This window comes from Pteropus vampyrus, unplaced genomic scaffold (genome assembly GCF_000151845.1).
Source record: "Pteropus vampyrus isolate Shadow unplaced genomic scaffold, Pvam_2.0 Scaffold25, whole genome shotgun sequence".
Taxonomy (NCBI): domain Eukaryota; kingdom Metazoa; phylum Chordata; class Mammalia; order Chiroptera; family Pteropodidae; genus Pteropus; species Pteropus vampyrus.
In genome coordinates, this window is record NW_011888806.1 from 10,411,947 (window position 1) to 10,425,804 (window position 13,858).

The 13,858-nt window shown below is 31.8% G+C and overlaps 1 protein-coding gene across 1 annotated transcript in view; it reads left to right on the forward strand.

Annotated features, from left to right (window-relative positions):
* Positions 1–13,858, forward strand: part of MAPK10 (mitogen-activated protein kinase 10) — a 263,100-nt gene that overhangs the window by 192,288 nt on the left and 56,954 nt on the right. Inside the window, exons 5-7 of the mRNA XM_011356389.2 lie at positions 2,902–2,960; positions 3,814–3,952; positions 4,659–4,824. Coding sequence (XP_011354691.1) covers positions 2,902–2,960; positions 3,814–3,952; positions 4,659–4,824 — 364 coding nt within the window. The remainder of the gene's footprint in view (positions 1–2,901; positions 2,961–3,813; positions 3,953–4,658; positions 4,825–13,858) is intronic.

Below are 13,858 nucleotides of genomic sequence, written 5' to 3' on the forward strand. Positions count from 1 at the left end.
GGAAATATATCAGTGTTTAGTTGAAAGGTATTTGAAATACAAATATGTGGATTCAGGCCCAATGACTGTTTCTCTTTTTCTGTATTACTCTGCTCCAATGACTTTTTAGTTCGGTCATTTGACAAATATTTGTTCAATGAATAAATGGTGCCCGGTATAGATCTAGGTGATCTAGATGCTAGATAGGAATACAGCACCGAAGATAACAGAGATAGGTTCCTGCCCATGTGGAGCTCATGTCCCACTGGTAAGAGAAAAGCAGTCTACAAAACTGACAGGTAAATGTATGGAATGTCACATAAGTGCTATTAAGTGAAACAAAATAAAGAAGGAAGATAAAAAATTTTGGTTCATGTAGAGTGGGGTAAAGCTACCCTTCTAAAGAGGTTGAACAGGGAAGGCCTCACTAAGAAAAAACAATTTTATAAAGTATGTCCTCATCTTTAATTTGGCCATGCAAGGGACATGATACTTCTAGAAAGGAATATAGAAATGATGGAAAGGATCATTCCTAAGAAAAGTCATTCTGCTAAAGCAATTTGTCCTTTTAGTATGTTAAATAAAGGTAGGAGCAAGATTTACCACATGACCAATGTAATCTATTTTTGTGATAATAAAGAGGATGAGAAATATCCTGGGCAATGGAAGATGGATGGATATAGGCAATGAAACCAATGTATGGAAAGTTTTGATAGTTTGTGTTTTCATATATTTATATTTTCCCTAATCCTCCTTTCAGCACTTATAATACAATAAATACATTGTGAAGAAAGTCCCACTTACTTGGGAATTTGAGGGACTCATGCTTCCTGTTCTTAATAGGGGTTTCACATTTATGTGAAATGTGAAAATTCACATTTATGATATCTAAAGGGGAGCTCCAATTGAAATGATAATTTGTAAATGATGCCTTACCCGCTGCCCCCTTGTGTGTGTGTGTGTGTGTGTGTGTGTATGTGTGTGTGTGTAAGTTTATGGAAATATATTTCTGGAACTTGATAACAGAAGGGAAGTTCACTTACAACCAAATGTAAATCTCACTTTAGTACGTGTAATATTAAGTAAAAGCAGTTAGAATGCAGAACTCTGTTAATGCTGAAGCAAGTAAAATGAAACAGTGAAGTAATCCTAAATAAATCTTTAATAACAGAGAAGAAAATCCATTTAGAAAATGAATACTTAATTCTAGGAAGTGGTAGCTGGTGTGACCGTGACAACCATTGATTCACATCTGTGCATTTTAAGATGCTGGAATAAAGGCACTGAATCAGATGCCTGGAAACTGTTCAACTAAAAGGGAAATACCTGCGATGATCTGTTTCTAAAGACAAGATTTTAAATTGCTTATTGTAGAAATTAGAATTTATAAGGGAGAAAGATAAGAACAAAAGAAAAATCCTCAAAGGGAAATCAAAGAAGGTGAAGGAGATTAAAAAACAAAAAGGTCATAGGAAAGGGAAAATAAGGATGTATAGTGGGAAATTTACCTTTTAAAATAACGTATCTTGATTTATTTAGAATTGCAATGCTATTTTCTAGATTAATTTAGATTACCTAGATTGCTTATTCACCAGGTGATAAAGGTTAGCATTTGTCCATCTTTAAGGGTTGTGTGTTTGTTGTATATGTGTGTGTCCTGTGCACAGTTTTTGATGTTTTTATTTGAACAAACATTAAAAAATGAATTATTTTGCAAGACAGATAAAGTACTAGAAAAACAGACTCACTGTATATGTTTAGTGAGAAATGTACCACACAAAGATTTTACAACACTGTAATTAAACATACAGAGTAACAAGTTACTTTAATCACAAGTTTTAGAGAATGTTTGAGACAATTTTATTTCTATATGCATATTCTGTATTGCAAGTTCACTTTAGAAAAGATAATCTTGGGTTTTTTGATATAACTATTGCCACAAATATATACACATATATATACAAATCATAGTGTGTGTGTGTGTATATATATATATATATATATATATATATATATATATATATATATACTATGATTTTTTTTTTCTTAATAATTCTTCAACAAATGAAAACTGCTCAAGGCCTAAAAGCATTCCTTAGAATTGACTGCTTTTCTCAAATGTTTAAAATAATTTTGTTTTATTTTTATTACTTCATATGTTTCTGTACCACTTATGAAGTTTATTGAAATTCATTAATCAATGATTTAAAGATGTATAAAGCTTAAATTTGTACTTACCCAATTTTTGTGAAATCATTGTATCTATCCTGTGAGTAGAAGATTGTTATCTATATTATTTATTTTTATTTCCCTTTGGCACATTAGTACAGAATATTTAGCTGAAAGAACATTTTGAGTTATTTATGTATGCAATCTATTTGGAAATGTGACAAAGATTTTTTTTTTGAAATTTACTTAAGCTAGAAGGTAAACTGATTTAAAGGACTGCCTTGAATTAAAGCACCACCTCGAATTAGAACTCTACCTTGTTCATTTGAAGGAAAAACATGGCTTTGCTAAGTCTTGTTGGGTGTCTCACTGCTCTCACTTTTCTTACATGGCTTTCCTCCTCTTTTTCTTTTTTTTGTTTGTTTGTTTGATTGCATTCAGCTCCATATTTTACCAAGGAGAACCAGACTTTAAAGCAATATCACAATTATGTATCTTCTCTGACTCTTCTTTTTGCCTAGGAATTTAAGCTTTTTAATTTCATTTTAACCTGAAGATAGATCATATACCTGTTCTGCGTACATTTTCCTATGTTCTGTGAGACAGTTCTAGAAATATTTCAACTTTTTTTATTTCTGTTATAGCACTAGTGTGCGACTTTGAGTTGGGAAAAAAAATGTTATTTTAAATGTGCTTATTAAGTAATTCTTTCTCTCCCTTTTTCTTTCTCTCCTTCCTCTGTCTATTTTCCAGATTATTAGTTTATTAAATGTCTTCACACCCCAGAAAACGCTGGAGGAGTTCCAAGATGTGTAAGTAACAAAATTCATGAAGGAAGGGAGAGCATAGCTCTCAAATAACTCAAGGGAAAATGACAAAAAATCAAATGGATAAAATCCCTTGTAGAGATCAAAGAGACTTAAGAGGTTGGCAGCAAATGAAAGGGATCCAGTGAGAGGACAGAAGATCCTGTTTATGGTGTTATTTCCTGGAAAGATGCTTCTGCTTCTTTCTGGCCTTTTGGCTCCTTGTGCTTTGTTATTCCATGTTCTTGGTTCAATCAGGGAAGGCTCATTATGTATTATGTATCTATCTATTATTAATTGATTCTGTGAACTTTCTAGAATGAGTCAATTTATTTTGAAAAACATTAAGAGAGACATGATAAAAATTATCTTTAAGCTTTACTTGTATTTTTGTAGTGCCTTTGATTTTGCATAAAAAGAATCTACCTATAAGTATAGTGACAATAGAAAGAGAGGAAGTAAATCCAGGCACAGATACATTGCATGTTTAACACAGATACATTTCTTATTTAACACAGAAGCATTGTATTTAATGGAAGAAGCTATTCTGAATATATTTTTTTGTAATCATAATAGAAAAGAGTTCAGGAAATTCAAGGAAAAGTGAGAACAATATGAAGGTAGAAAAATAGATGGGTAGAAACCACACATTAATAAATGCTTCTTCTGTTAGCAAACTTGCAGTAGAGTTACCCTTGCTAACATGCATGCAAAACTTGGAAGTTTTTCACAGTCTTAATTCAGTCAAATGTAGAGCTAGAGAATTCAGACAACTACAGATTTAGGAGAGGATTCTCATTTGTTTGAAGGACTTCATGGGTCTTGTGATCTGGAACTAAATTGTGGATTTACCTTCCAGTTACTTAGTAATGGAACTGATGGATGCCAACTTGTGTCAGGTGATTCAGATGGAATTAGACCATGAGCGAATGTCTTACCTCCTATACCAAATGTTGTGTGGCATCAAGCACCTCCACTCTGCTGGAATTATTCACAGGGTAAGAACACCTACTTCTGAATTATAATTAAGATGTTTTTGGAGAAGAAAAAGCAACTGTAGATGATTTTCTTTATGTAGGGAGCTTGGTTAAATATACTGTCCTTTTTCATTTCTTTTATGTTAGAATTAGCACGTAGCTCACTATATGTAGAAGGAAACTTTAATAGTGTAGTTGATTTTTGTTTAACATTTTATTTCAGCACATTGAGAGTCAGCCTCTGAGAAGGCTTATATTTTCTAGCCCCTTGATTGGCAGAGGTCATATGTGCAGTTGAAATAAGACAGTTCATTTACATGATTTGTTTCTGAAAGCATCAAGACAGCTATCCTGATCTGCTCTCCTGTCAGGCCTAGAAATGACATATAAGCTGAAAGGTTTATGTTTCCATAAAGAGAAAGCTAACAGATGACAATAAATGATATGTATTTTTTCTAAAACCTCTTCCCGAGATGAGCCTAAATTATAAAAATGATAGTACAATTCTCTTCTAGGTTTAAAAAAAGTTTCTGAGGATATTAGAAAAAAATCTAAAAGCTAATCATAAACTCATTTGGGGTAGTAATCATCTGCTTTATGTAGGGCTCTGCAGTACGTGGGGTGGGCATCAGTGTTATTGTAAGACTGCCACATTGATTGAGTAGATAGAAATCACATGTTCCATATGATGCTGGCTTTTCATTTTTTCTTTTGTTCCTATTATCAGGATTTAAAACCAAGTAACATTGTAGTCAAGTCTGATTGTACATTGAAAATCCTCGACTTTGGACTGGCCAGGACGGCAGGCACAAGCTTCATGATGACTCCTTATGTGGTGACACGTTATTACAGAGCCCCCGAGGTCATCTTGGGAATGGGCTACAAGGAGAACGGTAGGGATGCCTCTGAGTAGCAGCCATGGAGACCGGGAAGAAAATGAGTACATGTTTCAGATAGCTAAACGTAATGTTCTCTTTCATGTATATGATTTTTTTTTTAAACAGGGCTGCCAGCCTTCATATTTAGAAGTTTTTGATTTTTAAATACTAAAAAGAATTACTCATTAAAAGTGTGAAGGATGTTTCTGAGAAGTAAGCTTTACTAAAAGAACACTAAAATGTAATAGCTAAAAAGAATTATAAATGGAGTCTGATTAGACAGTCAAGTGGATACTAATGAGTGCACATGCTGTAGATACTGAGAAAAATTGCTATTTGGGTTGCAGCTCAGCTCAAAGTGAGTATGAAAACAGGAAGAAATCTGTCTATTGCATTTAACTATTTGGTTCTATGTCATATATTAGAGAGATGGCTCTGGTCATAGGAAAAGGTAAACAAAAATACACGACAAATCCTTGGAACGGGAATATCACAAATGCACAATGAATAGTCAATTTAGAATAATCCAAATTGTTCAAGTTGGATAAGAGTTTCTTTAATACTTTAAACTGCTCTACGATTAATATTTAGGATAGCGATTGCCTAGAAAATTTTTATAAATTCCAAAAACCACACAGAGAGAAAAATATTTTATATTACTGCTTTCATAAAGAAAATCTAGTATTAATGAACACTTTAAAGGAAAAGATAGAAAGAATTTTTAAAATGTATTACAATTTGATTTTATTGATTAAAATAAAGGATTTATAAAATGCCTATAGAAAGCATTGCAATAAATTATTTTGAAAAAAAAAAAACTCCGAAGAGTAATACAGCATATTAAAAAACATGTGCAATATTTTTAGGAATTAAAATAGTTTTAAATTAGGATTGTTATATGTACTCGGTGTACCTTTCATATTTATTTTTATATTTTATTATATTTAGTCCTAACAGTCTGTTTTTATAAGTTCTATAAAAATAATTATCAGTGTATTTTTATGGGCAGCTGTTACAAGGTACTTTTATGAAAATTTCCTGGCCACCAAATTTTAAAAAATGTCTTTGAGTACTTCCAGATTAGAAGAGAGGCAATACTTTTGTGAATTTGTGTAGAGGAAGAGGAAAAGTCAACTCTTGGGAAGGTCAGAATCACTATGATGGACAATGGCAAAATTCTGTTACCTTTTGACTTGGGGCTAGACACATCTAGCCCATTTTCTAAGGCAGTATCACATCTAACTTATTTGGAAAAGAAGATATTTGTATACATTCTTCACAAGTTATTTTTTAAAAATCAAAGGGGAACCAATTTACAAATTCAAGAAATCAGGGCTATACAAGGGTTTGGGGATCTGAATTTGCCTTTTATGGCTTTTCAGATCTTTGCTGCAGAAATGGCATATAATTTTATCGCTTTTCCTTTCTTCACTACAAAGGATTGCAAGATACTGTCTTAGTTTTTTGGCATCTCTAGATCCATGACAAAGCCATACCAAGCACTCTTGTGCTGTCCTCCCACTTACGTATGGGAAGAAGGTTATCATGCAGAAAAACTCGCTTGCTCCAACATCAGGCATGCCCACCTAACCTATGCACCTAACCCTGCCTTTCTTCCCCAAGGAGCATTTTGGCCTAATGTTTTTGCCTCGAAGTTCCCTTTGTCCTTACTAAAAAGCCATTTGGAAGAGGGAAAAGATTGGTTAGAGAAGGTGAAGCATGTTTGTTAACAAGTATAACTGAGAAATAAATCCATGTACGTAACATTTTTTAACACCTTTAATATTTTTTTTTCGCTTTACTTCCAGGTGACTCTTTTATACATGTGCTAATTAATCATATATGTTTTTTTCTTGAAATATTTCTAATAGAAACTAAAACTAATATTTATTTACAAGGATTACTTCTGAAGGGAAAACTAAGTCCTGAATACTAGGGATTCTAATCCTTCTGCCTTTAAAGTATGATTTCAGCCATTTCTTAGTTTCTTGGATTTGGTTGCAGGTACCAAAACCAAAAAATAACCAAACAAAAAGGTGGTCTTTTGTTGCCCTACTCCACGTAACTGAATCGAAGAGAAAATGGAAACAGCTACATGTGCGGGTTGATTAAGACACTTTTGGTTTAGCTGCTGCTTTTCCATGTCACCACTTCCTGGCACTAATGAGGCAATCTAAGGCACCCATAAAGTAGTTTTTTAAAATTAATTTGAGTTCTCACACTAGACATTGTTTCTGTAATATTATAGTGCTGATTTTAATGCACAGTTTTGAACAACTTTTGGTGGGAAACAAAATTGTACCTTCTAATCAAACTGTTCTTTTTCCTTCTCCTTCAGAGATCAATTATCTTAGTTAACTTTACTTTCCTCCCTTTTCTTCACTTCCCTCTCTCCTGTTCTAGTGGATATATGGTCTGTGGGATGCATTATGGGAGAAATGGTTCGCCACAAAATCCTCTTTCCAGGAAGGGACTGTATCCTTGTACCTTTTGCTGCAGCTTTACCTGTTTTGTTCTCTCTCCCTTTAAACACATAATGGTTTTACCAGGAGAGTAAAGATAGAAGCAAAAAGTTGGGTAAGTGGTGTAACTGATTTTTTTAAAAAGTGATAATTTTTATAATCTGACCAGTACTGAAGACTACTTACCAATTAAATTTCAATGGGCTTTTTTTTTCCTTAAATTATTTTCTTTTCTATAATTTAAAGTAGCAATGCTATTTTTTTCATCAATGAGAGGCCACCAAATCTCACATGATTAAAAATATATTTATTTTTATCACTAGAGAAAAAGTCACTACTTGCAAGTATTTTCCATCTGCTTTCTAAAACTATTTTGTGCTTCTAGAACATTTAGGAATAATAATTTCTCTCCTTGCTGACGTCTTAAGCTTTTGTTTACAGCTTCATTGATTTGAATTATTCCTGACACTATGTTCAGTCTTAAATAGGTCTATGTAGCATTTTCTCCTTAAAACATGCACTTCCACATTTAAAAATCTTAATTATTATTCAAATTGCCAGATGTTTGGTGGGTTTAAAATAGACTTCCCTCACTTGACTTGGAGATGTGACTGAAACATAGATAATTGCTTTTCCAACAAAATTTAGAATTTTAAACAGCAGTGTTGATTTGAATTCTACCACTGAATCCTGTTCTAGATTCCATCAGAAATTCCTGAGTGATATCTATGATTTGGAATTGTCAAATGAGCTGGTATATTTCTGAAATGACCAAAAGCTTACTTTCTAACAAAGGCACATATTTATCATTGTAGTATATAGATAATAAAGTTTATGTGGTAATAGAAAATATACTTTTATAAATACAGAAATACTTGGCCAATGCACAGTACTGAAATCTAAGTACTACAATTATGGATAATTTTAACAATGATAATGCAAGACTGAGTCCAGTGTCTTTACTACATATGACGTTTTTGGAAATTGGCAATAAAACTGTGGTCCATAATTCCATTAAATATTATATATGATTGATAAGAAAGCTCTATTAAGGAACTCTTTTATTATATAAGAAGGATTATGATTATTATTTAATAGATGTAAAGTAGAAGAAAAGGCCTATATAAAAGAAAACCAAACACAGTAAGTACTTAATACCATAATGAGCACACATTTATGTGGGCGTTTATTCATTCTTCTGGATATTAACAAGATATTCTCTAAATTCTAGAATAGTGGAAGAGTAATGACATTTTCTAAAACTATACTGTCTAATATGTAGCCACTAGCAACATGTAGCATTCAGCAATTGAAATTATGGCTATTCTGAATTGAGAGGCATTATATGTGCAAAATGTGTACTAGATATTGAAGCTATAAAAAGAAAACGTAAAATATCTTAATAATTTATATATTGATTATGTATTAAGATACTTTATTTTACTTTCATTTTACTTTATATTTACTATTTATATTTTGAGGATTAGTTATATATCCAATGTAGTTGATTTGAACAATATCGTAATTCATTCATATTTAAATGTACTAATTTCATTAAAAAGTGTTTTTTTTTTCCTTTGTTCATTTGTCTTAAGGATATAATACTTTTCAAACCCACTCTCCCAAAAAGGAAATTCTCAATCAGTTCTTAAAGCGAATAGCCACATCTCTATAATGCATTGTTAGTGAAAGACAAAATGTCACAAAATATCTCATTTCCATGTGACATTGTTCTTACAGGTTGTTTGATTTTCATGGTTCTCTGCAATCTAATTTAGCTCTTCAGACATTTATCAGGGTTGCTTTTCATTTATTTTAACAATATTAAATTTAAAAGCCAAAAAATGAGGAAAAATCAAAACATTTTTAACCCAAAATAATTCTTCAGAAAAACAAGCAAAGATAATAACACCACATTGATAATTCCACATTCTTCCACAGATTGTTCTCTTCAAAGTTTTTTTTTACCCATTTATTCTAGTTTATGTTTTAGAAAAATGTTTGTAACTTAAATTGTGCAAAAATCAATGCATAAAATATATATTTTTGATAAGTTTAGTACTAGAAATTGAATAAATCCTATGACAGTAAATGTAGATTGTTATAAGGGTTTGCATTCTGAATTCTTTTGTCTCATGTGATGATTATATAGAATATCAGTCTTTGATAGCCTAGTGCCATTTATGATAATGATGCTGAATGAGGACCGAAAGAGTAAACAGGGAAATTACATAAAGACATTTATAGTAGAAAACATCTTGCTTAAGTTAAACTCTACTTAAATATGAGTAAATAATTTCCAGATGAAATGAATTAGAAGAACTGCCATCTCATTGAAAATGTTCTATTTGAATTTAAATCCTTAGTTCATTTTACCTATAAGTAAAATGATAATTTAATGTCTTAAGTCATGGCTATATTTTAAAAATAAATGAACCCATAGAAATCCCCATTAAACAATGGACAACATATTCTGTTTTTTTGAGTGGAATTGTTTTCTTAACCTTTGCATGAAATTATTACCATTTTATGAGTAGAGCTTCCTCCTGAATCAAGAGACCAGAGCACTGAACTAACTTCACTAAACCGTGATGACCAGACACAAGTTGAGGTGCCAATGGAGATTGTGTATACGGAGAAGAATCATGCTAATATATTGAGATCTAAAGGATTCTATCATTTACTGGAAGTAATTTCAAAGTTTAGTATATGCAAATTGATAACCATGACTACCTCTAAGATTTTCAGAGACTTAAAAAGAAAATTAATCATAGGTTCTCTTGACTTTCACTTAGAATTATTCAGAGTAATTTATGTAGAATTTCTCTGAAGCTAAAAAATGGTGTGATGATACTCTATCATCATAATCGACAGAACTTTTTAGTGTTCCCTTTCTTAATCTGCATCTTAAGCAAAAGTAGTAAAACATCTTGACAAATCAAGATATCTTATGAAATTGTCATGGATAACTTAAAGTGTTAGCCACTTTTTCACTTAAAACTGTCTTTGCATTTGAGAAACATTGCGTGGGTTTCTTGGCTATCAAGATATGATCCAGATGATATCACAGGGTAGTTTTTTGATTAGTAAGTTAAAGTATTGGCTAAATAAATAAGTAAATAAATATTCATATTTGCTTTTTCCGTTAACTAGTTTGCTAATCTTTTAATATCCAAAGAGACATTTATAAAATATTTAATTTTTATTACATAGTTTTTTAAAATGATACGAACATACACTGTTATACACTCAATTTTCACTATACTTTTATGATTAAAACCTGTTTCATAGTATATATGTTGACAAAATATGCAGTATTGCTAAAATGTCTTAGACCTATGATGAATTCAAGTTAGAGAGCAATAGATATACCAGGCCCATTATTTTCTTTATATAACCCAAAGATCATATGAGGTGTCAGTGACTTTACATTTCATTCAGATTTTTTTCTTTTAATAAGGACTTACAATAAAGCAGTTTTGTGATGGTTTCTTAGAAGGTTTTGTTGACTTTTTTTTAGGACTATCTAGTCACTCCTTTCACCCACTTCGAACTCCAACCTAGGCATGCCATATTCTTGATTACTGAAGGCTCATTCATATACTACCAGTATAGTTTTCATGAGTTCTTTCCTTAAACTTGCTTCTTATAGACACACTCTTTCTACTTTATTGTTTTTCCATTCTACTTCAAGTGGCAGCACCTTCTTTGAACGAGGCTCGTAATAGTCCCTTTATTTAGAGTTTTTGGATGGCATGCTCTGGACCTGGGTGATGTTAAAGACAGACACAGTGTATTCATTTGAAACTTCTATGCCTCATGTATATTATCTCTAATTAGCACTGACAATTGCACTGCTAAAATACCCCCCTCTTGCCTTTCCCTCTGAAGATACAAGAAATTTCAGTTAGAATTAAAAGAATATATACATATAACCTCACCAAGGAGCTACGTTGTTAAGGAAGAGGCAAATGATTTTTCAAAACATATTTGAAGAAGTAAATACTAAATTAAAGAATTAGCTAAATAAATAAATATTCATATTTATTTATTTATTTACAAAGTAATTGAATGTCATATCTTTTCTAAGCTTGAACATGGAAATTAGGAATATTTAAAGTAAAATACACAAAAATTGGAGATGGTGGATTATAATATTCATTTAGTGCAGACGAATGTTCGTAATCCTTTTTACCTCCTTGAAATAACTGTGCTTACTTCCTAATAAACTTTTGCAACTAATACCTTGCTATAATTTGAGTCTGTTTCCTAATATTAGGGTAACTCAGGGTTCTTTCAAACAAAACATAATTTAGGGCTTTAAATAAAATTGGGATGTAAAAATCCAGTGATCATTCTTTCACACCAAGCAAATTGCAGATAATCATAAACATAAAAAAGATTATTCATTTATTATTTCTTTGTATTTATTTAAAAGAATATATTTTCACCATTAATTTGCTTACTACTCTTCTCCATTATTACTATTTTGAGAAAATCTGAGTGAGACAGGAATCACTAGAATGAGAGTTGGAGATTTTGTGGGGATCCGAAAAGATGGATGGAAGTCATAGATATAAGAAGGAAATCCCTTCTCCAAGGTGTTTACAGTAATAGACCAGAGTCCACTAGAGGGCAGAGGAAGGCATAAAGGTCCTAAAAGTTGTTTGGTGAGTTATACAGCCAGGAGGCAGAAAGTGAGGGAGGACCCAGAGCATGGGCTTCTGGGGAGGAATAAAAGGCAAGAAATTGAGGAGCTGGACCTCGACCCCTTGATGCCTTGGAGAGGAATCTACTGAATGCTATCATGCACAAAACTTCACTAGAACTGCCGGGGCCCCAGAAGTTTCCTGTCTGTTGGAAATGTATGTAGAAGGTTGTTTTTTCCTGTCCCTCTACAGTTCTGTAGGTAGATTACTGAGCAATCCTTAAAAATGAAGTGAAATATTCAGGGCGTGGTGAGAAACTACAAACAATAAAATGCATTCCTTAGTCATTGCTGTAATATTCCATTTAAACTGCTGTTGGTCCATTTAGCTCTTAGGACAGAGTTCCTGAATGGTGATACATACTGTGGGACTCTCTCCCTTCAGCAGTCAAATAAGTCTTGAGCACATATCGGAATAGGGCTCCAAGAACTGGCTTTTGGTCCTATTTACTTTAGTCATGTGACATCTCCTAAACTTTATTTTATAAAATACCTCCTTTGCCTATCTTACAGAATTGCTGTGATGATAGCCATTTTATACACATAAAACATTAAATGTTTACAAACATATACGCACTTGTAAATACCTTCAAAGATAAGGAACTCCAATTTTTATGTTATAGTTGGGGGAACTTAGCCCAAATAACCTTCAAAATGAATTAGATAAACTATAAAAAATAAAAATAACTAAAGGTCCACCTAGAATAAAAAAATACTCTCTCAGATGACGAGAAACCAAATTATATGTTATATTAATTAGACAACAGTGAAAGAAAGGAAAAATGAATAGTTTTCTATTTACTAAAGCATGTCTGCAAGCTGATGCACAGGATGAAATAAGAATATTTACATGCATTTTCAGGAAGCTTGTATTTAATTTGGTGATAATGTGAGATATTCAGAGCCAGTATTTACTGTTTGTTGATTAGAATATGAAAAGTTTAGAAAAAGACATTTTTTCAACATTAGGATTTCTTTAAATTACTTCTTTTTGTACACTTCAAAATTACATGGATTTTGAAAGATGATAATTTAAAATATTTTGGTGCAGTAAACATATTATTTAATTGTTTTTATGGTAAGGTAGTTTGCAAGTTTATTAGTCTATAACTTTATTTATAACAATATAAACCTAGAAATTTTCCCCTTTATTATAACTTTCAGCAGATTTTTCTGTTTAATAAAAAAGCAAATAAAAATATAAGGTCTTTTAAATAAAGGTTAAAATGAATAATATGATGACATAGAAGTTACAAAGAAAAGCAGGTTGAGTAGGTAGACGGACTCAAGGAAAAAATCTTCCTCTGATTTCCTGGCATTAGAATATTTAGCATTGTGATTCACAAATATTGTTAATTGTTTTTACTTAGATTCATATGTATAAAATATGTACCTTCTCAGTTTGTTTATGTTTATCAGTAGTCTTTTACAATTTTGTTTTGCACTGAAGTTTAAAACAATGTGCTTTTGTTAAACACCTAATTAAATTTATAAATTTTGAACATCAACTATACAAAGAAACGGAGTTCTCATTTTAAAAAACCATAATAATTTTGCTATTATACTTAGAAGTATCCAATAAAAGAAAATGTATCAAAGCACATTGTCTGAATCCTAAACTAAATTAAGAATTTAGTTAGGTTAAGGAGAAAAGCAGTGTAGTCTCAAAGTCATGTTGCCAGAACCACTGAAATATTTGCCAGGTTGCTGGATTGAAGCTCACAGAGTCCAAAAATGTTTCATTGTGGATTAGCATCCAAGCCATTACACAGAATGTGAAAGTAGCAGTATAGTGAGTGCTTTATTTAAATTTAACTTGCCAGGGCCTACATTATATTATTTTTATCTCTTGGCTAGAAATAGAAAAGATAATTTACTA